The 23,371-nt window shown below is 44.7% G+C and overlaps 1 protein-coding gene across 3 annotated transcripts in view; it reads left to right on the top strand.

Moving 5' to 3' along the window:
* mast2 (microtubule associated serine/threonine kinase 2) overlaps window positions 1–23,371 on the top strand; it is a 149,347-nt gene that overhangs the window by 16,824 nt on the left and 109,152 nt on the right. For all 3 annotated transcript variants that reach the window (XM_079157663.1, XM_079157662.1, XM_079157661.1), the window contains exons 2-3: window positions 12,408–12,558; window positions 13,097–13,287. In XM_079157663.1, the coding sequence (XP_079013789.1) occupies window positions 12,408–12,558; window positions 13,097–13,287 (342 nt within the window). The remainder of the gene's footprint in view (window positions 1–12,407; window positions 12,559–13,096; window positions 13,288–23,371) is intronic.

Here is a 23,371-nt window from a genome sequence, read left to right as displayed (position 1 = left end):
TGCACCGCTTTGATAGAGCCATTAAGAGAAATGTCACGGTGGGACAATCAAAAACCAAAAATTCTGCCTTTCTGAACGTAAATGAATAAACCATGAAGCGCATTCATTGGTCCCTCCACGCGTCCTGCGGAGCGCTCCTTTAATCTGCTGCAGAGGGCCTCACGAGGACACAGCTCTGGGCTGTGAAAGCACCCTCTGCCCCGGTTGTGTGTCTCTGAAAGTCCCCGAGCAGACAAATTACATCATGAATAGGACGAGCACGGAAATTTATGCAAAGCAGAGTGGAGCTGTGGAAATCCAATTTGCTGGTTCCTCAATCCCTAACCTAAACAAGGAGCTGGTGTGTGTGTGTGTGTGTGTGTGTGTGTGTGTGTGTGTGTGTGTGTGTGTGTGTGTGTGTGTGTGTGTGTGTGTGTGTGTGTGTGTGTGTGTGTGTGTGTGTGTGTGTGTGTGTGTGTGTGTGTGTGTGTGTGGCACGCTGAGGCTTTTGTGACGGCTTTGTGTGTTTACTCCACTGATAGATGCCCACACAACCCAGTGCCCAAGGTGTGGAAGGGCAGGAGACAGAATATGAAAACTAACTCTCAGGTGCTTCCCTACAGGAAAAAAAACTTCACGAGTGTATACTAGTACACTGTCTGTACAAGTACGCTGTCTGTCTGTACTAGTACACTATCTGTCTGTACAAGGGAGTGTCTTTAAGGAGAGATGTGCTGGTAATTAAACAGTTATCATGTCTCCCCCTTCCCTCTGACAGTCGGCCCTTCACTCTGACTGATTTTGTCGTGAACTGCAGCTTTAAATATCCGATCAACTCGTACTGAAGCTGCGGTATTTAACAACTCTTAGCAATGTTTTCACCTTGTGAGTGTCTCTTATGGCCAACCGTGGCCATGGAGACACCCACTGTAGCACAGATGTTCATCTGTCTGTCTGTGGACACATGTTGTGACCGTGACAGTCTCTTAACCTTTTGGTGTGTAGCTGAGATCTACCCGTGACTTGATTTTGCCGTTGAATCTGGTTTTATTCCATCATGATCTGCAGCATTTTCTGCCTTTATTTGATAGTGATAGTGGAGAGGGACCGTAAATGTGACAGAGAGAGTACACTAGAACGACAGCAAACAGACACGGCATTTGTGCCCATGCTGTGTGCGCCCTCAGCGCTCGGCCACCGCGTTGCCCAGACGTTAGATTCCAGACATAATGTCCTCTGGCAGTGAGTCTCAGACCAGGTTTAGGTCTGTCTCTCGCGGTCTGCTGAGTCACTCTGTCCCTCAGGGAAAGAACTGCTGCCGACACACACGACCTCAGTCTGCACGTGAACACAGAGAGTCACACACTCACCTCCTCGTCCTCTTTGTGCGGTTGGGTCAGAGCCAGACATTTAATGAGCTTCATCATCGTGGCAGAGTAGCTGTATGAAAAGCCATTTAACTCCTCAACCCTCTTTATTATTCTCATTGCCTCGCAGAGGCTGCTCTAAATGCTAATGGCTGTACTGTGTGTGTGTGTGTGTGTGTGTGTGTGTGTGTGTGTGTGTGTGTGTGTGTGTGTGTGTGTGTGTGTGTGTGTGTGTGTGTGTGTGTGTGTGTGCGTGTGTGTGTGTGTGTGCGCGTGTGTGTGTGTGTGTGTGTGTTTAAGTGTTCCTGCCATCATTTATTCATGAGTAACTGGAGGGTTATTAAGCCTACTTTGTAACTAAAGCACCAAAATGCAACGTTTAATAGATTTATTTCCTGTGTTGCACCTGGTGTTTGCACATTTTAAAATGTGCAAATAAAGAACGACTCAAACTGCAAAGCTGGAATGACAAACAGACAACAAGTTGTTGTCCGTTTATCAAGAAAAAAAAGAAACATTTGTTAATACCGTTTTTTTGTGGTTTGGGATTTTTAGTGGGACAAAATGAGCAATTCAAAGGCTTCACCTTGAGGTCTGAGAAATTCGTCGTCGGCAGTTTTAAAATATTTTGGATATTTTCCGGATTAAATTGTTGCTGTATCAATGGCATCGATCTCTCCATTGGGTTCCATTTTAATTTGGAAAGTTCGGATACATTTCTTTTCATTTATATTTGATTTAACTCAAATAACCCAATAACATCAGATGAACAACCAATATTGCATAATCACATAAGTGTGTCTACTAGCATTTCTTTTTACTACACACTGTCTCTGAACATGAAATTGCTAGGACTGTCTCCGACCGAAGAACTTCTTAGTTGACTCACACTTGATATACGATTTAGTCTTCTCATAGATTAGTGGATTTAATCTGTAAAGTTTTAGTTTAGTTTCTCCACAAAGAATGAATGAATGAATGAATGAATGAAGCACCACTGTACCGGCCTACACATGACTTTTACTGCAAATTCACACAGATAAAAGCACGGATGCAAAAATTGTGATTTTGATAATTGAATCAGTGAAGTCCACGGCCTACTCTGTGAATACTTCCTGAATTGGTACAGACTTTTGAGGGACTGAGTCTGTTTGATCTGATCCATGACAGCGTGATTCACCTCATCCCTCCTCAGTGGATTTCACTTCTCATCACTGGATCTCGTTTTCTTCTCCAGCTCAAACACTCACCTAAACCAACTCCACCCTGCGTTGTTACTCTCCTCCTCTCTAACACTCTGCCTCCGTTACCTGCTGTGTGCCGCTGGCTCGCCCTGGCTCAGACAACTAGCCGAGTGAAGGCGGAAGGAAGGGAGCATGAGGACGAGGAGGGAGGTGTGACATTTTTCACAAAGAAACCCTCCCGCAACGTCTTCGCTCCTCATTTCTGTCTCGACACTGCGGCTGCTTCCAAACCTTTTATTCTCTCCTTTAAATGAAGAGGTCCTCAGCAACCGTGTTGCTATCTGGACTGTGGTTTATTTACCCTCCCCATGCCCCCACCCTGGTGGGACTGTGCCTTCCAGTGAAGGTCAACTCACACTGGGAGAGGGGGCGTTAAAGCCCCACCCCCCCCCCCCAGGTCAGGCTGACCTCATGAACACACACCTCGTATATCATTTGACTTTATTATGTCTGTCCTGATCTTGTAGCGCTCTCTGCTCCTCTGTCTCACCATCGTCCACCGGATGGTAACCGTCTGATGAGGACGACGTGACGTATAGTTGACAGCTGCTCGTTGATTCACAACATTTATTTATTTATATTTCAGTCAAATATAGCAGCATAACTTCTGTTTGCAGCGCCCTCAAAATATTATGGAAAGCGATGATAAGAATCTTCTGAAAAGAAGAAAAAGAAAAGAACAAATCTACGTCTTTCTTTGTTTTACACCGTCATTAATCCACAGTGTCACATCAGCATGGTTCTTATATCGCTCCTCTATTTATTCATATACAGATGTTCACTGTGTGTTGAAACCCTGCAGACATACAGGCAAGAAATTTAAATCCAGAGCTTGTACAGTACCCAACGAGTAGCCCAACGTATTCTGAAAATACCAATACAACATATGTGTGAAGATTCATGTTTTTAAATGTGACCAAGTATGTTCATGTAGTAGCAGCAGATGTGTTTGGTCTTTCTGGACCTCAGTAAGCTTACTGGCTTTTCTTTGAAATATGAAATAAATTATAATTTTTTCCCTCTAAGAAGCCATCTTTCTGTGAGCCTACAGTATGGAAACAGTCTAGTAGATATAAACATTTCATTTGTCCCGTTGTATGGGGTTAACCTTAATGAGCTGCAGCTGATCAAATATGCCAGTCAATAAAAAATGAAAAGGCCAAAAAAAAAAACCTGATTTAAAGCTGCAGTGACTCCAGCAGAATACCAACAAAGCCGACGTGGTGGGTGTCCATTCTCCGGGCGGAGACCAGCACGCGTTGACCTTTGCTGGACTCACAGGCTGCCGCGGCATTGTTAGAGGCACACAACCAGTGTGGTGCTGCAGATCACCAACTCTACGTGGTTTTGATGGAAAGTTTGAGGTGAAGCCGACCGTCCGACAAAACAAGTAGACTCTGGCTGAGTGGCCTCTCTTTCTTCCTCTTTTTGCCCCCCCCCGCCCACGCTGTGCGTTTGGGAGGCCAGACATGACCTCATGCCGACACAGCGGCAGGAGTCTCCTCAGAAGGTCTCTTATCTCTGCCAGCCTGGCCTTGGTGTGGGCGGATCTGCACTTTAAAACATTTTCTTTAATCAGCGGTTGTTACTGAAGCTGTTGGACTCGCAGAAAGACCACAGATCATTTTGTAGATATCGAGCAGACCTTTGGAGGTGATTGAGAACTCCCCAGCAGCCTGCTGACACAGGCTTAGAGCTCCGCTACCTGCAGGGACTGCAGAACGCGGAGAGAGACCAATATTAGCTGCAGTGACCACACACACACACACACACACACACACACACACACACACACACACACACACACACACACACACACACACACACACAGAGCAAGATTTTAGTTGCGTCTGCTGACATTTGAACACCTCACAAAGCCAGCTGAAAGCTTTGCTGTGTTCTGGCGGGGCTCATTAGCTGTTTGTTTGGCCAGTCGTTTCACATTTTCGCAATAGAAGAAAAACCAGACAACTCCTCTGGAGAAGCTGGATTCCTCCGTAACTACGCAGCCAAACAAGCTCATGAACATTCTGAATCACATTTTCTTTCACTAAGTCACGGCTTATCCCGAGAGAAGTCAACAACTAACCACTTATCATGGTTTGCAAATTGGTCAGGAGTTATTGATTGGCATATTTGCCCTCCAGGCATATCTTCAAGGCCAGGGTTCTCTTTTTTTTATACAAAATACACACTAACATACAGACCCACCAACCTTATGAGAGTACTTTATTTAGGTCCCTAATCAAACATTGCTAAAACCTAACCTTGATTTTAATTGGGCCCATAGTCGACCCCCCTCCTGCTCAGCTGTAATGAGGTAGTTTCTCATTACCTGAGGCGATACTTTGAATAGAAAAGAAAACTTGTATTTTTAACCTGAATTTGGCTTCTTCAAAAATCACATGAACAAACACAGAGGATACAGATACAATGTTTTTAAACGAACATCATTGAATATGAATTCCTGACGTGATAACTTCAGCCCGTTAAAGCCGAGCTGGCATTTCCCGTGATGCTGTAAGCACACGTGGGCGCTACACACCTGTTTACATGAAAAAGCTTGACTGTGATGGACATGGTCTCTGGAGGGGAGCTAGAGAGGAGATACGTTGTCATTTAATTGTTGCAACGTAACGTGTTTCCATCAACTCCCTTCATGTCTTTTTGTCAAGAGACAAGAAGCCTGAATTAGTGGAGCCCCAGTAATCGTCTTTATCGTCATACATGCTGGCATTTCATTACGTGTGTTGATCCACTGGTTCTAGAGATGTTCAGATTACATTGTTGTCCTCATCAATACCTGAACTCAAGTATCGGCAGATAACAAGTACCAATCCGATACCATGAAAACACTAATTATTTGTTTTTTATTTAGATAATTGCTTTGTTTTAAACAAATCTTGGCATTATCAGGTTTATTCATTTTCATGAGCTGACTTTAAACAGGTCATAGTTCCCGTTGTAACATCTAGTCTATATATCTGTGAACTCTCTCTCTCTCTCTCTCTCTCTCTCTCTCTCTCTCTCTCTCTCTCTCTCTCTCTCTCTCTCTCTCTCTCTCTCTCTCTCTCTCTCTCTCTCTCTCTCTCTCTCTCCCCCCCCCCCCCCCCCCTGTTACTCATCAACCACAAGACGTTTCCTCTGCACCGGGAGAAACTGGTTCCAGCTCTAGATCACCGACGGGAAAAACCCGGAATCATCCGTGATCTATCATCTGAAATCTGGAACTCTTTTTACTGTAGAGCTGCGTGAGGAAGCGGTGCGCCTTACTCCTCTAACATAGCTCATGATTATGTCTTTGAGGGAACATGTAGTCCACTGAAGAAGTCATCAAGAAGAGCCGGGAGCTTGTATGTGAGCATCTTGGAGCTTTCTTTAGATGAACTCAATTTTAGTTGTTTTATGAAATCACAAATATCACAATAACATTCCTCACTGAACGAGGTTTTTACCGCACAATAAGCCTTTTGATGGGAGCGTTTAAGCTCATTAAATCACGTTGTTCTGCCTGTTGGTATGTGGGGGATTGTTCTGGCTTTAGCTTTTTGGAGTTCTTTCTCTTTGTGTTTCCCACAAACCACAGAGAAACGATAGGCAGCATTTGTCCTGGCTCACTTCTCACTCCTCCCTACATTCCCTCCATCCTTCACATCCATCTGTCAGACTACTTTGCTTCCCTTTTTCTTACATTTTTTATATTCCTCCCTCTTTTTCCCCCCTTGAGTATCTTTTTCTAGCTGCAACACATCGGAACGTGTATCAGCTCTAATTACCAGCCACACACACACACACACACACACACACACACACACACACACACACACACACACACACACACACACACACACACACACACACACACACACACACACACACACACACACCTACACACCTACACACATACACACATACATACATACATACATACATATACACATGGAGCTCTGACGCAGCAGTCCACTGACAGACAGGAAGCAGAGAATGATGCAATGCAATGCTGCTCACACACACATGTGATTAATCTCATGATGTAATGGGCTGAGTTCAATCAGTTCTCCCGGCAACACAAGGCAGACCGTTAACCTCTTTACCTCCAACAGAGACAACACACACACACTCCACTCAGGTTCAGACTTGTGTGTCTTCATTCACCAGAGCACCTTTGACTCCCTTCAACTGTTAGTTTTTATGGCTGGGTGAAACAGGCTTTTGTGTTTATGAGAGGTGACACCATGTGAAGATCGGTTTAGTCCGTTGGTTAATCATTGGGCCCATGAGACGTCAGGAAGTGCTTCAGACTTTTCCCAAAGTGATCAATATTGTCGTGTGTTGAGTTGGTTGTTTAATACGTTCCTTGTACTGACTGAAATGTGTCGGCACCAAATGTTACGTATTACGGAATGTGAAATTTGGAAAGCTCTGAAGAAGCCAAAGCTGTAATTGTTTAAGTTGGAGAGGAACTTTGAAGTGTTTATGAAACGGTCTCAAGCTGAAGGTACAGGCTGTGCCGTCAATTAACAGTCAGTGTGCCGACAGCAAACCGCAGCAGAACCGGGCCTGCAGCACCGACCGCGCAGAGATCATTTGTGTGGAATGTTTTTAGAGTCCGACAGGAGAGACGCACTGAGGTAGACGTTGTTCTAATTACGCCTTCGGGACATTACGCACAGCTATCTGGGCCCGAAGGAACAAAGGAGAGGAGACGCTGCCGTCACCAAAGTGCAAATTCCATTTGACACACACACACAGATGCCAAATACGCTCCGCACGCAGCTTTAAAGAGATTCTTTGGTATGTTGTGGCATGTTTACAGGAAGCAGGGTCTTCTGCTCACGGTGTTCTTCCACCGAGACAAACTGAAGAGAAAAATGCAACCCCAAAGAAAACAAAAAAAAAGTGCTGAATGTTGAAATGTGCCTTCCACTGTGGTCTGTTCTGCTGCTGAGGCAACACTCCAGCAGCTCACTGGTGGTCAGCCTACACACACACACACACACACACACACACACACACACACACACACACACACACACACACACACACACACACACACGGGCACACACTGAGGGGTTTGTGAAAAACAAAGACCATTGTGGCTGTTTCCTCCCTAAAACAACAAGCCGACTGTTTAATAAGTCTTCATTCTGCGCTTTGCTTTTGCGCCCGTCTACCTCCGCGTGCTGCTCATATGCATCCACTGCATTAACGTTCCCTTGCAAGCACTTCCCCCGCCGTCAGCTCGTCGACTCAGCCAAGACGTTTTTTGGAATTGCCAAATTTTCCTGCCAGGAAGACAATACACAAGATTGATCTAGCCTTTTTTATTTTTTTTTTAATGTTAGCTTCGTGGGGCTGAACTGCGGGGGAAATTTACGAGAGTGTGTACGGGCGAGCCGCTCTGCTGACTAGCACAAGCGTCCGTCCTCTGCCCGTCCGTCTGTCGGGCAGAGACAACAGGGTGGAAAAGAGAAGAAGATGATGAAATCCTGGTTTTACTTCCCTCTCGGCGGTGCATGTTTACATGACTTACTCTCCACGTCTGCACATGTTTTGGTAGTTCTTTGGTTAACTCACTCCGCAGCTTCATCCCTTCGTGAATGAGTATGATCTTATTTAGCACCAACGGGAAGTTGGATCACAAACTGATTTGCGTGCTTGTTATTCCCCGCTGAGCAACAAAACAAAAGAGTTGGATTATATCACTCCAGTGCCTCAGATGTTTCTCACTTTGCTGCGCAGCGTGGTGCTTCATATCCTGCCCTTTGCTGCCTTTTAAAGCTACACAAATAGAAGTCTGATCATTTTCTAAGTTGAATGAGTCAATAAGTGTTGGTCCTGTTTTTAATCACACAGCCACGTCAGCAAAGGCCTTTTTTTAAACGTACGTTAACGGTGCGGTTAAGGGGAACTCACTTTGTCTGACCTCTGTGGGTTGGAAGGAAGGAAAGCCAAACACAGAATCACAGCGTGTGGTGATCTGTGGTACTGGTGACCACACAGCTGTGAGGTAGCGCTGCACTATAGTACAACACCATATAGCCGCTACATGGGGAGTTAAAAAGAGAACGCTCTCCCCACCCGGAAACATCAAACAGTCAGCCAGAGATCAAATTTCTAACTAACTCACTAAGTTAGCGTTAATTAGCTACAGCTGATGTATTCGAGTTAGGGTTAAAATGAATTTGGTTATTAATCGATACACAAAGTCAATCAATCAATTACTTTGGTAATTGATTAATCGTTGGAGTGACAGCATGGTCATTGATTGATGATTCCAGTCGCTCACAATGGGAGGACTTGTCTTCCTTTGTTTGTTTTTACATGGAAGGACATTGGATATTTTTGTGTTGTAGTCCGTTCATCACAAGACACCTGATGACGTCCCCTCTAGGAAATTGTAACGTCCGTTTTACTGAGAACATAATCAGCAGATTGATCAATAATGGAAACAGTTGTTAGCTGCAGCGCCAGTGCTGTTTGACAGACGCAGTAAGAGGAGGAGGGCAGCTTAGCTCATGCACAATGACACAGGGCTCCAGATATCACGTGCATGCACACGCTAGTGCACGTAACAGTTATGTATTACACACCATCATATATTAAATAAGTCTAATTGAATATGTGACATCACCAAATGCAATCCTTTTATGATTTAAAAAAACTAAACATTTCCATAAGGCACAATGGTTTTCTTCTCAAAATGTTCCTATGACTATAAACTACGTGACGTAGTTTCACTGTACTTTGGTGTATTGGGGGTTCAAAGTTATTTTACTCTACAGTTAACTAAAGGGAAGTCAGCATTTCCTCATATTGTAACTCTATAAATATAAAAAGGGTCAGTTTTGGATTTCTTTCGGCCGTGGTGGAAGTACCAACAAAGACGGACAAATACACCAAATGGTGCAGTAAAACCTTTTTTTTCGGTGCAGGTTAAAACATTATGGTTCATGTCATTCTAAAAGGACTAGTGTAATGTACACAGAAAAAACAAACAACCTTGCGAGTGAAGAAGAACTCAGTGTGCAGAGACAAAGTATCTACATGCAGTTTAGTTTAAACGAGCTGTAAGAGCTTTTATTGCCGGAGTTGGGATTCACTGTATTGTTCCGTATGTTGTTACCAAACAGGGTCCATGTTTCAGTGGAGCCGGTGTACCTGGAGCACCGTGGGCTCCGAGGAGAAAAGGATCAGGCCTCATAAGCAAACTCAATCCTTCACAAATGACCTTAATTTGGTGCCAATTCTGTGGATCAGCCGGGACGTCCTGAGCACATGTTTCCTTACCGTGTAAATAACACACACCCCTCTCATGTCCTCGCAGCCCCTTCGCATACAGCAACTATATCGGCCCTGTGGAGTGTGTGTTGTAGAATTTGATGTTCACCGTGCCGGGCGGTTTGGTCGCGTTTGCAGGTTCCTTCCTCTGCTGGTGGGCCGCCTGAACACACACACACACACACACGCACACACACGTTGTAGTTGTAGATAACGTGTCTGTCTTTGCAGACCTGTGTGATGTTTGCTTGTGAATCTGCATGTGAGTGTTTTGCTTCGCAAGGTCACTTCTCTGCTTTGATATTTTGAAGTTGTGCAGTAGATGCCGTTGGCAAAAGTCAGATTGACTGTCAGTGTGTGCGTGGTGACACAAACACACACACCCCCTGACCTCTTAGCTGTCTTCCATCTCTATGTATTTAAATTTCAGTCCTTAAAAGAAGCTCCGATCCACACCTTGATCCACGCTTTGCTTCCAATCTCATGCTCCCTCATCAGATTACTGTCTGTCTGCCCCCTGCTGTTTGGATGAAATACTGCAGCAGACTCTCTGGCTTTGACAATGAACTCGAGCTGAGTCAGCGAGCTGCAGTGCCCGACGCGTGTTGCATTGAGCTCCCCCCCCCCAGAGACCTAGCGTCATCCGCTGCACCGACTCGGCTGTAGCGACTGAAGCTGTCAATCAACGGTGATGCATTAACACACACGCGTCAGCATCATGTTTAAATGAGACGACAGCAGGGCCAATGTGGTGCTGAGTGAAAGCCTGTTGTTAATAAGCATTGCATCGTCTGGTCCACTCTTGAGACGCTGAGACCCAAATTGGATCCAGATGTGTGGCTTTCTGGGACTTTGGACATTGTAAACTGAGGTATCTATCCTTTTCTTAATAACTCTGTTACACATCAACGAGCAGGACTTATGGCCGTCTGGCTAAATTAGATTTTTACATGATTTCTGTATCATTGTAATGAACTGATTGTCAAGTATTTCATTTGCTGTCTTTTGTGACCGACTCGTGCAGCAATCAGCTGGTAGGGCTGACCTCAGCACCTGTTGTAGGGCTAAAAGCTTCCAACTTTGGTTCCCGCGTTACGTGTCTTAATACCTGCATGTTGAGCGACGTTAAAGCAACGCGTGTCCATCAGTTTCATATTTGAATGTGATGTCAAAGTATGTTAATGAGGCCTGTTGCAGATCATTTACTCCAGCACGAGTTAATGGATACAGGTTGCACATGATTACAGTGTGTGTGTGTGTGTGTGTGTGTGTGTGTGTGTGTGTGTGTGTGTGTGTGTGTGTGTGTGTGTGTGTGTGTGTGTGTGTGTGTGTGTGTGTGTGTGTGTGTGTGTGTGTGTGTGTGTGTGTGTGTGTGTGTGTGTGTGTGTGTGTGAGAGACTTTTGAGGGGAGCGGTTGGTTCAGGTTTCGTTGGTGAAGAGTAACGGAAGCTTTCACTAAAGCTCTGTCACACGTGCAGCCATCTGGGAGCTGAGTGTGTGTGTGAGCGCACGTGTGTGTGTGTGTGTTGGCGTGGGCCGTCCAGATGTTTCTGGAAAAGTCTCGTCAAGGGCTTGTCCACCGGCAAGAGAGAGGAGGGTTATGAGCCCAGGCAGACCTTGTTTCCATGGTAACAGCAGATGTTTCCAAAATCGTTTTAACCACAGTGTCACACAGGGACGTTCAGAGAGAGAGAGTGTGTGTGTGTGTGTGTGTGTGTGTGTGTGTGTGTGTGTGTGTGTGTGTGTTGGCTGCACTGCATTCTCTCTGGAGCGTCTCTTAGGAAAGCTTTGGGGACGTGGAGGAACTTTCCCTTCATGCTGACAAACTGAGTAATAAGTCAGACTCTCCGCTCTGCTGATGAAAGTGTCGGTTAGTGACGGAGAGTCGGGTGCTCCTGTTACACACTGAGACAATCAGGTGTGTGTGTGTGTGATAGGGAGATGTGGTGTCAGCGTCGTGTTTCATGACGTTTTGGACCCCACACTGTCTTACTGCAGGTTCTGGATTTCTTTATTCTCTACTTGAAACCACATTTAGGATGTATAGTACAATGAATTTCAGAGTGAAATATCGAAAAATGTGAGTAACAAGTAGGAAACACTAGACAAATTGGACCATAGCAATGAGGTCTTTAGTGTTTTATTACAATTTAAGTGATTTTTTTATTTAATTTGGTATTGTTGACCATTGTTGTCCCTTTCTACAGATTCAGTTTGTATTGGACAGAATATCTGGGTGTAGCCGATTACTGGAACATTACCAGTTTGGTGACCTCTCCCAAGAATTTATTTCTATATATTTTAAAACCAGTAAATAATTAACAGACCTCAATGAAAAATGATGTACAAAGTAAAACTCATCAGTTGACCTGTACGACGCCTCTGACCTTCTGCAACCTGCTCCACAGTTGTTGGTACCGATCATTGGTGTGCAGTGTGAGCAGTTGGAGACTCAAAATATGAGCCGACATCGAGTACCAAAGTCTAATGAGTCTTCTTCTCCTTTCTCTCCTCTCCATTCTCTCCATCTCTCCAGAGGGAGTTTGTGGTTCCACCTCCTCTCCTCTTCAGGAAGCTGAGCAACCCCGACCTGTCGCCCGCGGCCACCGCCGCTACCAAATCCAAACTGCACCGACAGCTGAGCCAGGACGAAAGCTGGGCCCGACGCAGCAGCCTGGCCATGACCGGTAACACACACACACACACACACACACACACACACACACAGTCTCCACCCACACGGGGCCGATGTTACCTGAGGTCATCCTTTGATCCCTGATCTCTTGCGCTCTTAATCCGGCACCAATCCACCACGTCCATAATCTGTCGTGAAGTGAATATTCTACCTCAGATTAACTGCCATGTCTCACTAAACAGAGGCCATGTGACCGTACCAGTTGGTTGTGAATCAGCAGCTCAGACATGTATGGCCGGTTGCGTTTTTAGGTTTTTCACAAAGACCGGTTTGTTCTTTGGGTTTTCTTTTGGGTTTAGGAAATTGACAGCTGCATTGGGAATGATTAATGCGAGCTGTGATTGAACTTGAGCCAGCGTGATTCTCATTCAGTCATTCAGGGTGGAGACCGTCGATATGCCGATGAATCACCAAACCGTAGTGAGAAGCAGACGGGGGATTCTAGTCCAGTGTGTCTCCCAGTGTAACCGAGAAGCGGGGTTTGGGGTTTGGGGTTTTTTGAGATGAGTCATTCCCTTTTCGCCTCACAGGTAAGCAGCTGCTGCCTCTGTCCAGCAGTCTGCACGCTGGGGTGAGCCAGCTGGCCTGGCAGGGGCCACCTGGAGGATGTGGAGGGCCCGGGGCCACGGGGGTAATGTCCACAGGAGGAGGAGAGGGGAACAACCTGGTCCGCATGAGGAGCCAAACCTTGGGGCAGTCTGCTCCGTCTCTCACCGGACTGGTCAGTGCACTAACGCAACACACACACACACACACACACACACACACACACACACACACACACACACACACACACACACACACACACACACACACACACACACACACACACACACACACACACACACACACACACACACACACACACACACTGAGAGACCTTAAAAGTCCTCCTCACCATAATAACTTATTTACTGTTTTTCCATGATGTCATCAGCAGAAAATAAAGTACATTTTAGCCTCTAAAACTTTAACGGACACAAACGGGCTTAGACCCGACCCTGTTGGGTCATCACCAGGCAAATGGCTGACATGACAAAATTTGCCAAAATGATTGCATCATTGGTGCCACCTCACCACTGAAACTTGTTTGCATGATTGATTTGACAAAAATCTGTCTTAAATTAAACATTGTCCTGCAAAAAATACATAAATATGAAGTGCGGTCAGGTTGTCTGATATCTGCAGTCTCACATGTGGAACCTGTCTGTTGGACTGGAACTCTGCCAGCTGAATGCAGGGAGGCAGACACAGGATGACTCGGTGTTTTTAACACACACACACACACACATGCTGAGGCACTTAACATCCACAGACCTGTTTGCTCAGTGCTGAGAGGAAGAACTGGAGCAGAAATGCCAGTGTGTGTGTATGTGTAAACTTCTCTATTTGTGTGTGTGTGTTCGCTGGCTGTAATGGGTCAAGATGCAGCACAGAGCCTCACATGGCTGTAGTCTAGATGTCTGCATAGTGTGCGTGTGTGCAAGCTCTTCTCTGACCCCTGCTGGTTGTACTAGAGGAGCTGCTGTAAGATGTTACCTCTCACACTGGCACTAAACTAAACGTATATTTATTAAAGCTTCATATGCACTACTTCGTTCTTTGAGAAGCTGTTTACAGAGCCGATTTAAGCTGTTTGTGTTTTAATATGCACCGTCTGTGGCTGTGTGGGAGTTCAGCTAATAAATAACTAATGTAAAGTAAAATCATGTCAGATGTCCTTCACAGTGGGAACTCTTTTAATTGCTGATAACATATAAAAAAAGCTTTTCAGTTTACACAGACATGAAGTGAGTGAATCGAGCAAATTCCTCACATTTGAAAGACGGATTTTATTCCCTAAATTACTTAATTTATCAAAGTAGTCTCCCCACCTACTAATGTTCTACATGACTAATCATTTACAGAAAGAAGGAAACCTGTGGAGATACATGAGAAGGATCAAACTGCTTTTTCTTTTTTAATGTTTAAACGGTATAATAATAATAATGTATAGATCGACTCGCCTGCCAGTTGGTGGTAATTCTGAGTTTCCTGTGGTTTCCTGAGAACACCCAAACACCCCCAGCTGAGACATGTCGTATGCTTTCAGCCTGTAAACACACGGCAAAACAAGAGGGCTGTGGCCTGATGGAGATTAATAAACACATCATATAAAATACTCTGAAATTCCCTCTCTGCTACACTCAAAACGAAACAAACGGACACCACATTGAAACAGCGAAGCATCAAGTCGTGTAACTGTAATGTTAAGTTTCCTGTTTTGTTTGTTAAGGTGCAAAAGAATCACGTCTTTAATATGCATCATCTTACATAATACATAAACATGTAGTACAAAAACACTAATAAGACATATGGCTATAAATCCCATTTAAGTGGCTGAAGGAATGACCTCTAGAGGACCAGGTTGGGATGAGAAGTTAAAAAATGACTTGACTCCACACTATGAACCCGGTTTACACACAAACTGCAGTAGGAAGAACCACCAGCAGATGGCATCAGTGTTTAATGAGAGGAAACATCACCAGTAGCTCTCATAAAGTCTTGTGTGCCGCACATTGTGCCACCTGTGTGCACTGTGTGTGTTTGATGAGGACAACTTGTGACTTCTGATGCTATGCCGGTGATGGAAAGTCTCTGTGGACCACCGTCTGTGAATCTAAAATCAAAATGTAGGATTTCTACATCGTGATCTGCAGAGTTATTCTAGTTGAGCAAATAATCCCCGGCCATTGTATTTCTCAAGGGCAAGTTTGTGAATGTTTTCCTGTTCCTCGGCCCGGCGCTCTCTGTCTCTCAGCAAACAGCAGTTCATGCACATCGTATTTCAGTGCGGTGTTGCTCGTCGGGGTCACGGCTGTCAGAGTTTTTATATTACCGGCCTTAAAGCCCCATCTCACGCTTTGAATTGACTTCCATTAGCATTTCAGAAGCCCACCTGAGCCCCTCTGGCTCATCTTTTTTTTTCTTCTTCTTCTCTGCTGCTTCTCTTCTTACCGTCTGTGTCATATTTTATGAAACACTCTACTGTTTTATATTTTGTGCAGGATGATATTTTCTTTCTTTTCTTATGTTGTTCCTCTTTTTGCTTGTATTGTCGTGATTGTTACATGTGGATGGTATTGGTTAGATGGTGTGGAGTAAAACAATATTTTGATAACCAGCCGTCCTATTTCAGATCAATGTCCTCTTGATGAGGCACACCTGTACAATCTAATGCGATCCAATGCAGCAGCTCGACACCAAGGACGCGTTGGTACAGAGGCATCTGCCTATAACTCTCTATATGATATCTAATAAACAGTGAATCCTGATACGTTACCTGGCCCTTGTTGACATGACTTCACTTTAATCGCTTTACTGCGGCTGCAGGAAGAGGATTAGTGCTCCACTGTGTGTGTGTGTGTGTGTGTGTGTGTGTGTGTGTGTGTGTGTGTGTGTGTGTGTGTGTGTGTGTGCGTGTGTGTGTGTGTCCCCCTCCGTGTTTGCGTGGATTAAAAAGTGTGCGTTGCCACCCGGGATGTTAATGGACAGAGTGTTTGTGCTGTTAGCACCTGTGTTGCTAGTGTGTCCCTGTGTTTTTGTGTGTTATTGAGAGAAATTAATGGAGCTCACAGAGTGTGTGTATGTGTGTGTGTGTTGGGTAAAGCATTTGCGGAGGTCCAGATGGTGTTTACCTCTTGGCTAATGGACGAGGGTCCGTCGCTCCTGTTTCTCCTCTCTCTCTGACACGCTTTAAGTGCACGTGTGTGTGTGTGTTCCCAGACTAACAACCAAGTGTTGCCAGGTAACCCCTGCACGTACCAGGTGGTTTTGTGTGTGTGTGTGTCATTTGAAAAGAAAAGAAGAATTCTCCTTCTATTTTGTCCAGAGTGTCTTTGAGAGCTCGCTTCTCTTTCTTTCACTGAGCAGCTTCATTCACTGTGGAGGTGGAACTTTGTAATAACATGCACGCACACACACACACACACACACACACACATACACAATCAGATTAGAATATTATTAGCATTTGTTTTGGAGGGGAACAAAAAAAGGAAATAAATGAAAGACTCCGCTGGAAGGAGGATACAGGGCTGAAGATGAAAGAGGAGTGCTGCTGTATTGTTGCAGCCCGTGCTCAGGCACATCATTAAATGCAGTGAGACTCTGCTGGGAGGCACACACACACACACACACACACACACACACACACACACACACACACACACACACACACACACACGCACACACGCACACACACACACACACATGCACACATACACATACAAGGATATCACAACCAGATGAATACAAAAACAAATAAACCTGTTGACCATCTTGTCACTCACCAGTTGCTTTAAACCGGGGGTTGGCAACCTCTTTGATATGAAGTGCCGTTTTTTAATTCGTCTTGTTTATCAGTGTGCCACTAATAATAAGTTAAATAAATGACACCACATCAAAGTTTAGATCTCCGACGGATCTGTCATTTTAGTTCATCCACCGAGGCAGAGTGGATGGATGAGTCGGTTTGGTTATTACAGTCAGTTTGTAGCTTTTGGACACGTGTGTATGTCGTACGGATACTTTGTACATTGTTTAAGTCCAACACTACTTTCATCTCAGACAGAACGAGACAAACTGTTAATGGGAATAAAGGGAACATTCTTTGTGAAGTACACCTGCTGTCTGCAGACGTCGGGCCTCAGCCTCTGTGACCTCATCGTCCGTCATGGCGTGTTGGAGCCGGGGGGGGGCGGCACTTAAATCTTAAATATACATGAGAACATGTTGAATAATTACCGAGTGCCCTGACGGAGACAGTAACGGAGGTGGACGCTTTAACGGCTCGTTGATTACTCGTGTGGTTTGGACATCCCAGCTGGTCTGGAACCCAATCCGACCAAGACCGTTGACAGGGGAGATACAATTCTATACCGTCACTGTCTTTACTGTTCAAAGCAGAAGGTTGGGAGTTTGAAGAGTCCACACTTTGGTGGTAGTATCAAAAACAGACAATGCCCCCAGAGACACTTGGACCAATGGGCTGAAAGCAACACGTAGACTCATCCAGCCTTAATTCCTCATTTCCTACAAAATAAAATACTGGTATTCACTTGAAGTTCGCACAACATTTTCACTGAAACATGGCTGTTGAAAGAGTTGCGACTGTGGTGCTTGCAGGTGCGTCACAGATGCACACAGCAGCTACTCTTGCTTACGTTTAAAGAGCCAATCATGTGAAGTCTGCAGAGCTAACACAGTTCTGCACTTTTGTTCCAGTCGAGAGCAAAAAGGTGCCAAATGAAGCCAGCAAACACTTGTGTGTGTGTGTCTCTGAATGCACTGTTGTTGCTTGTGAAAAGCAGCGCAGAGTAGAAGTGCATCAGGAGCAGCCGCTGTGGTGATGACTCATGCTGAAGGTTGGGCTCTCTCAGAGGAGACGGGCAACAGAAGGAGCACAGGGTGTGCGTGTGTGTGCGTGTTGTGAGTAGCTTATCTTCTCCTTGCATATCTTCATGATGTCTGTCCTGCTTATTTTCACATTCACTTGACACACACACACACACACACACACACACACACACACACACACACACACACACACACACACACACACACCTCTTTATCTTGCTGCAGGCTGTCAGTCGTCCTTGTCATCAGCATGATTCATAGCTAAAGGAGGAAACTGTGTTCCTGTGCTATTCTTACCGCAGGACACGCACGTGCCCGTCTCCTTTCAATGCGCACACACAAACAGACACACACACACAGTATACTGTATGTATAGAGAAATGCACACACATGTTTACTATGTTTACTTGAGACAACAAAAATAGCAGTTACTTAGGGCTGTTTGTTCTTTAATATTTGTCACTTCCACTGTTGACTTTTCTTTTCTTTTCTGTGACTTGATTCGTCTCCAGAGTCCTCTTTTTAAATATGACAAAGCTTGATCTTCCGATGTAGATGAGGAGAGATGTTACGTTTGTAGGAAGGGTTCATGGAGGAGAAATCCGCCAGTCGTGTATTTTACAGCTTCTTTATTAAGGTCACCCAAATTACCAAAAAAGATGCACATAAAGAAGACGTCAACAACAAAGTGTCTACAAACGCTTTCTCAAGATGATCCACAGACGTTGCTGTGCACCGTTTCACTGTAACTACTTACTAAAGAAATAGTTCCTATGCAAACGGATGTCAGAGGGACACGTTTTAGTCGTTTGTGTGAACCGTAAGTGAAGCAAAGAGCTTATAAGAAGTTCTCTAGTACAGCATGCACACATGCCTTTATACGCATTGGTCTATAAGACAGAGACTTGTACGGATGAGACATTCCATGCGTTCCTCTGTCTTGTACAATCCTTAGTTCAAACATTGAGACTTAAAATGACCCGATATTCGCATGTGCTGCCGCTAAGCTTTCTATCTTTCTTTACGTTCTCTTTTGCCGTCTTCTTCATTTCAATGCATCTCTCTGTCGTTGCTGCCATTCGTTCCCTTTCTGACTCCTTTCTGTCGCCTTCACTTCGCTCTTTCTCCGTCTTTCATCTCTTGATCCTCTTTAAGATGAGGAGGAGAGAGTTTAGTCTGAAGAGGAGTCGCCGGATGTGTCGGTGGAAGAAAGCAGCGAGCCCGGTCGAGTATCTGGGGCCCAGGTGAGAGACGAGTGTGCTCAGCCGGGCTCCACACGACTACAGTGTCCCCGTTTGAACTTGGACTCCTCGGCACAAAGGAGAGAGAGAGAACTATATTTTAGTAATGAACCACTTCACTGCAGACCGTGGCCGTCTCAGAAAACTCAACAGTATTTTTCTCCATCGGCTGAGAAAGGTCTGGACCACTTAGTGAGTTTTTAGTCATGTTACAGTATCATAACAGGGCTGGATCATAACTTCATGTTATCTCTCAGGATCTCAACATATATACATTGCATAGACACAACATATCATCATGTTGGTGCAATATGTTTTGGTATTTATATTTGGTTTTTCTTAACTTGGTTTAAAAAAGAAGAGAAGAAGAAGCCATTTTTAATGTATTTTACCATGAGAGCCTTATTTAGATTTAAAATCTATTTTTCAAGACTGGCCCAGCCAACATAGGTACATTTATTCTAGACCTGCACATATTCACACAGCTGCACATCTACACCTGGAAGCTGCCCGGTACAACCACAGTCTGACGTGTTGGCCGCGGTTTAGAGGGGGCGGGGCAAGCGCTGCTTTTCACTTCTAAACCCAGATGAATCCTGACGACTCAGGGGATTGAACCAACGACCCTCGGGTCACCAATGCCCACTTCATATCAGTCAATATCTTCGTTGACTTTATTAAGCACTTTTCTGTACATTCTCTTTGACCCAGATGTCGAGCAAACATTGGACTTCTGCCCACTCGGGAAAGTTTGAAAGTGAAATAAGTTTTAGTTTTAGTTGTTTCTCAGACTCAGCAACGAGGTAACAACGATACCATCGCTGGCATATAAAGTGAAATCTGCCTGCTCCTGAATGCGAGCAGGCTTTTTTTTTTGTTTTGTTTGTCAAACGTGAAGGGCAGAGAGGAAGCCGGCGGGGTTACGGCTCTGACTTCCACATGGTGCATCTCACACCTCAGCAGACAAGAGATTGGACGAGTCCAGCGGTGCATCCCGAGATGAGATGGAAAATGTTATGCAGAGGGAAGGATGGAGGGGAAAAGAGCAAGGCCGTGATGGACACAATGAATAAATCAAGCCAGAGTGTAATAACAAAACTCACTCAGGGGGTACAGGAGGGTAAATAGATGGATGAATTAGAGATGGAGGTGAAGTGAACAACTCTGGCCGGCTTCGCCTGCTGTCTGCTCTGTCAGAGGACGGAGAAGTACATTTCACAGATGAATATGATTATTTTTAGGCTGTTTAGAAGTCTACTTTATTAATTAATACTACAATGGCCGGAATATAAAGTGACTTCTGTCCATCTAAATAAATGACAAATAAATACATAGATACTGAATTGTTATTTATAGTAGCAAATCATCCACAGGTATTTTTTACTGCAGCAAATCATTGGTCAAAATGTGCGCAGGGATTAGGATTCCAGTATAAAATGTATGTAGTGGACAAATAAAGAATAATAGATCCAGCTATTTGAGTCCGTATCAGCCTGATATCCAGACGAGGATCAGCTCTATTCTTACCATGAAACACTTCCAATAAAGAGGAACGCTAATGTTTAAACATGTTTACACGTTATTTGTCTGTCTCTCATGCAAAGACGTTGGAAAAAGTCACACAAGCCGTCAAAGACCTGTGTGAGTTGAACTGGGCTTCCTGAACACTTTTAGGGCCGATTAAATCCTGAAGAGACACTATAAACAGACTTAAAGAAACGACCCATAATGCAGCATGTTATCTTATCAGGCAGTCTTTATGTGTCAGGCCCAGGGACCCGTCCTTCCTCTTCATAAAACCTCCCCACTTTTTCCAAATATAATAGAGACACAAATAATAGAATAAACAAGAAGACATAAATAAATGCAGTACTTCCTGTAACGCACACTACACCTGGAGAGATTGAGGCTGTGTAGTGAACCACAGTACTTTTTTTGGGGGGGGGAAATGTCAAGCACTCCAAGCTCAAGGTTTGTAATATTGTTAACTGGTTATTGGATCAGACAGGTCATGATCTGAGTCGCCGCTGTGAGGAATAAAAGGGCAGAGAGAAAAACAACTTGATCCGTCCTGATAAATAAAGAAGCCGCTGGGACCAGACACCAGTACAAACAGGTCTGCTGGAGCTCTACTGCTCGCCGCTTTCACTCTGAAACTGTTGTCAGTGCTGGAACTCAGCTTACAAAAGTCCCATTTTCTCTTTTTATGATCCTACAGCTAATGTGCTCCTTAATTACAAGACTTAAATAGGCGAATACATAATTGAAGCGCGCGACTGGTCTCGCGTAATAAAAGCTCTTCACACGCCACAGCGGGGGGTTCGGACGGGATTGATTTCATAACAAATACTTCCATTTCGCCGAGTGTGCCGTTAAATGTGCCGCTACTGGGCTCCGTCTGCTGCTCCGCTTTCCTCGTTTGTCATCGCGGTGACAGACTTTAATTGGGTGAAAATGCGGGCAGTGCATTCAACAGTGCAGGGGACCCCCCCCTGAGTAACTAGTCAGCCGCCGCCGAACCTGTAATTACCAAGCCGGCCCTCCTCTGCACCTCTAACGACGTATCTTCATTAAGTCTCTCTCGCTCTTCCATATTTATTCCCTTTTCTCCATCGCTCACTTTGCTCTTTCTGGCCTCGTGTGCTAACTGTTTCCTTATTCTCACACTTTCACCCCCTGCCTTATTAGCAGCGCGGGGCGTTTAGCCTCCCAGCCAAGCATGGAAAAGTAGACGGATACACCTAAGTGTTTTTTTTCCTGTAAATATGAGTCTGTCCATGAACATTTTAACCTGACTCCATTTCCCGCCGTGCAGATGTTCCCCTACTTTGCAGCTAATGGGAAAAAGTCAAATGGGTTGTTCGTTTTCTCCCTTTTTCTTTTCCGTTGGACTATATTTGGCTAATTGCCTCCTGCCTGCACATGACGATCATCCACAGCAACACACTCCAGAATTAGCTTTACTGGTTCATTTGCTTTCCACTTGATTTTTGACTATATTGAGTTAATTACCTGCCAGTACACACACACACACGCACACGCACACGCACACGCACACACACACACACACACACAGAGAGTCCCCTCCTGTGGTGAGATCCAGCATGACTGACTGCAGACAGCAATTAGGGACAGACCATGAAAAATGGATTGTCTGCATGCGATCAGTGCACATTTGGAATGCACAGAGGGAAAACAAAGCACAACATCAGCCGAGGCTGCAGGCAACTGATTTCTCTGGAATAATTAGCCGGCATAAAGAGGTCGTCTTCTGTGTCGGTTTTTTCATAGATGACAGACGAGACTTGCTTCAAGTGGAAATTAGAACAGCAACCCTTATTCCTTTTGTTCTGCCCTTTTGCCCCTTGAAGACTGCCGACATGCATTTAAATGAGAATAAATGTGGGAGGGGTGTGTTTCATAGCCGTCAGTAGTTTGTCAAATATTACAATCAAAAGGCCAGACAAACTAATAGTGGCAGGTCTGCACACGTGAATACAGATTATAGTTCTGGTAACCATTAACATACACACATCTAAGCAATTTACCAGTGGGGGCGGGGCTTGAAGGACAGATTAAATATGCGTACAAAATAAGATGCAATTATTATAGAAGGTGCACATTAGGGCTAAGCAATATGGTCAAAGTCGTTATCACAGCTATGTGCGTTTCCTGATATTCTTGATGTCACACTCAAAATGGTGAACTTTACACCCCAACAAGCGTGTTGTTTTCAGGCTACATTCTAACATTGTTGTTGTGTACATTAGCATGCTATGCTAGCATTAATCTCAAAGTACAGCAGAGGATGACTGGAGTTCAGTCATTCATTTTACGAAAGATTTCGATAGTGTTGGTGCCGGACGATAAATCAGAGGATCACCAAAACCGCTACAGATTCATCCTGTGGATTATGAATTTATTTACAAAATAATTATGAAAATGCATCCAGTCGTTTTGAGACAGTTCTCTGAACCATAACTTTTGGTTACCCCCGAACCCAGGATTTTCCAACTGGTCCGGCTGAAACTGATACAAACACACACCGTGTCCGTGTTTAGCCTCGTCATTGGCCGTTCAAGTCAAACTGGCCCCTCCTCCTTCTGTCTCTGTTGTCCAAGATGTTGCACAGCGGTCACTGTAACCCTTCACTCTGCACTGCAAAGA

This window comes from Pholis gunnellus, assembly GCF_910591455.1.
Source record: "Pholis gunnellus genome assembly, chromosome: 4".
Taxonomy (NCBI): domain Eukaryota; kingdom Metazoa; phylum Chordata; class Actinopteri; order Perciformes; family Pholidae; genus Pholis; species Pholis gunnellus.
This window is presented reverse-complemented; position numbering and strand designations above follow the sequence as displayed.